Genomic DNA, 2,971 nt, shown 5'->3' with positions numbered 1-2,971 from the left:
TTTTTTTCTGCTTTATGTATATTTTAGGGTAGTTATAACTTAGCTCTTAATTTCTGCAGTTATTTATTATTTTTATATCATTTTCTGAGCTAAGCAATAAGGTGTGTTGTGCTATGCTTCTTAAATTGTATATCTCTGGTCATATGTGTCAGAATAAATGAGATGTATCTTTTTGGAGTGTCAATTTTACTTTACAATTTTTGGGGAAAACATTATTTTTACATTGAGATAAACATATTATGGGATGTCATGGAAGCTTTTCATGATCAAACATGATACTTTAAAATTTCCTGTTATTATAGCCAGCAAATTGCAACTATTACCTTAGATTATATTTCCTTCTTTTCTGTTAAAGTGCCCTTTGGTGGAAAAGTTTGGATAGTCTTGGTATGATAGAAAGAGTAGTCACTTGGCAGTTAAGGAGCCCTGAATTCTAGTCCTGGCCCTGTTACTAGCTGTTAGATCTTATTTAAAAACTGTAACTTCTCAAGGTCTTATCTCAGTTGCCTTGTCTGTAAAATAAAAGGTTTGGACCTAATGATCTCTGAAGTTTCTTTAGACTCTAAGGTGTCTGTTGGCATTGATTATTATTATTAGTGTCCATAATAAAGTGGCACATATTGGTCTTGCCCTGTGTTTTGAATCCTGAAGGTTTTTATCTCCTTAGTCTGGTGACAGATTGTTTGGGCCATTGGTTTATTTTAGTAGTCCAAATAACTTACTGTTCTCATTCACTTCTCTTTCAGGCTGTGGTGGATTCTGTTTTGGCTGTTAGAAGACCAGGTTACCCTATTGATCTCTTCATGGTAGAAATCATGGAGATGAAGCATAAATTAGGAACAGATACAAAGTAAATTACATAAGCTTTGACAACATATGGGTTCTAGAATTTTTTAAAGATATTCTTTTATTAAGTTTATTACTTACTTTTATTCAACATAAATATATTCATTCAACATGTATTAAGTCACTGCTCTAGGTGATGGGAATGAAGAGTAAACAGAACAGAATTTCTTTCCCCAAGAAGCTTATGTTTCTAATTTAAATAGAAAAAAAAAATCATGTGTATTATTTTATAGTGGACAGGGAAGGCCACTCTGATAAGAACCTAAAGAGCCAAGAGGTCTCTGAAGAAACAAGGGAGCTAGCCATGTGCACATCTGGAGCAGGAGGGTTCTAAGCAGAGGGAATGACCTCTGAAGAGGTCCTGAGGCAGAAGTGTGACTGGGTTGTTACAGTGTGCCTGGAGCACAGGGAGAGGAGGTGAGGCAAAAGGGGCCAGATTATGGAGTACCTTGTTGATTTTGGATTTACTCTTTTAAAACTTTGTATTATTGAAAATTGTGAACATATATAGAGAGAACAGAATAGGGAACTTCCACATACCTGTTAGCTATCTTTATCAATTTCCAATATATGAAGCAAGCTTGTTTCAACCATACCCCTCCCTCTTTCCCCCTACCACCCTGGATTATTTTGAAGCAAATCCAGACATCATATACCACCTCTAAATATAATATAATCCATAAAACATAAACCTCCTGCTTTTACCTAATACATCCACAAAACATAACACATTAAAAATTAATAACTCATTAATACCATCACATTTCCAGTTTATAGTCTAATTTGTCTAACAGTTGTCTCAGATTTTTTTCAGTTTTGTTTGGATTAAGATCTACACACAGTCTGTACACTGCACTTAGGTGATATCTCTTTTTAAGTCTCTGTTAATTTGTAGGTTCTTTCTTCCTCTCATTGTTTTTCACCTTGATAATTATTTTGGAAAAGTCCGATTATTTGTCTTGAAGAGTTTTTGTGGGAAGATTTTTGATTACTCATGCGATTTTCTTTTTTTCTTTTCTTATTTTTTTTGAGATGGAGTCTCACTCTGTCCCCCAGGCTGGAGTGCAATGGCGTGATCTCAGCTCACTGCAGCCTCCGCCTACTGGGTTCAAGTGGTTTCCCTGCCTCAGCCTCCTGAGTAGCTGGGACTACAGGTGCGTGGCACCACGCCCGGCTATTTTTTTGTATTTTAGTAGAGACGGGTTTCACCATGTTGGTCAGGCTAGTCTCGACCTCCTGACCTCGTGATCCACCTGCCTCAGACGTCCAAAGTGCTAGGATTACAGGTGTGAGCCACCGCGCACGGCCCCACTCATGCAATTTTCTTAATGGCTGTAGAACTAGTTAGGTTTTCTACTTATTTTTTGAATCATTTTGGTAAGTAACGTTTTCTAAGAAATTTGTCCATTTTGTTTAACTCTGAAATTTTTGGTATAAAATGTTCATAAATATCCTTATAGGCATACAATTTTTATAAGGATCCTGTTTGCAGGATCTATAGGGGTATCACCATTTATTTCTGGTGTTATTTATGCCTTCCTTTCCTTTTTTTGATAATTTTTTCCCAGAGGTTTGTTTTTGTTTCAGTGTCTTTCTCTTTATTATTAATTTGCTTTTTTGGAATTTTGTGGGGACTTTTTTGCTGCTTCTGTTTTATTGTGATAGCTACTTAGGTTATTAATTTTCAGTCTCCAGCTTTTGAATACAGTACTTAAAACCTTACATTTTTCTCAAAAGTACTATTCAGCTGCATCCTTCAAGTTTTGGTATGTAATCTTATAATTTTTATTCAGTTTAAAATATTTTCTAATTTCAACTAGAAGTGTGCTTCTTAACATGGGGAAATTTTAGTTATTACTGATACCTAGCTTAATTACGTTATGGACAGAGAATATGCTCTATGAGATTTTTGCTCCTTTGAAATTTGTTGACACTTGCTTTATGACTCAGTGTATAGTCAGCTTTTGTTATGTTAATGTTTCGTGTACTTGAAAAGAATGTATGCTGCAGTTGGTAGGTACAATTTTATATACATGTCTGTTTAGATCAAGGTATCCTGTTAATCCTGTTGTTCAGAACTTCTATATCCTTATTGATGTTTTGACTGCTTATTCTGTCAATTACT

General features: G+C 35.1%; 1 protein-coding gene across 3 annotated transcripts in view; it reads left to right on the top strand.

Moving 5' to 3' along the window:
• The window catches only part of CCT6B (chaperonin containing TCP1, subunit 6B (zeta 2)), a 33,837-nt gene that overhangs the window by 9,490 nt on the left and 21,376 nt on the right, over window positions 1-2,971 (top strand). For all 3 annotated transcript variants that reach the window (XM_011937681.1, XM_011937680.1, XM_011937679.1), the window contains one exon: window positions 747-850. In XM_011937681.1, coding sequence (XP_011793071.1) covers window positions 747-850 — 104 coding nt within the window. The remainder of the gene's footprint in view (window positions 1-746; window positions 851-2,971) is intronic.

The sequence above is a fragment of the Colobus angolensis genome, unplaced genomic scaffold (genome assembly GCF_000951035.1).
Source record: "Colobus angolensis palliatus isolate OR3802 unplaced genomic scaffold, Cang.pa_1.0 Scaffold167, whole genome shotgun sequence".
Classification (NCBI taxonomy): Eukaryota; Metazoa; Chordata; class Mammalia; order Primates; family Cercopithecidae; genus Colobus; species Colobus angolensis.
The sequence above is the reverse complement of the archived record's forward strand: the minus strand, read 5'-3'. Positions and strand labels throughout refer to the sequence as shown.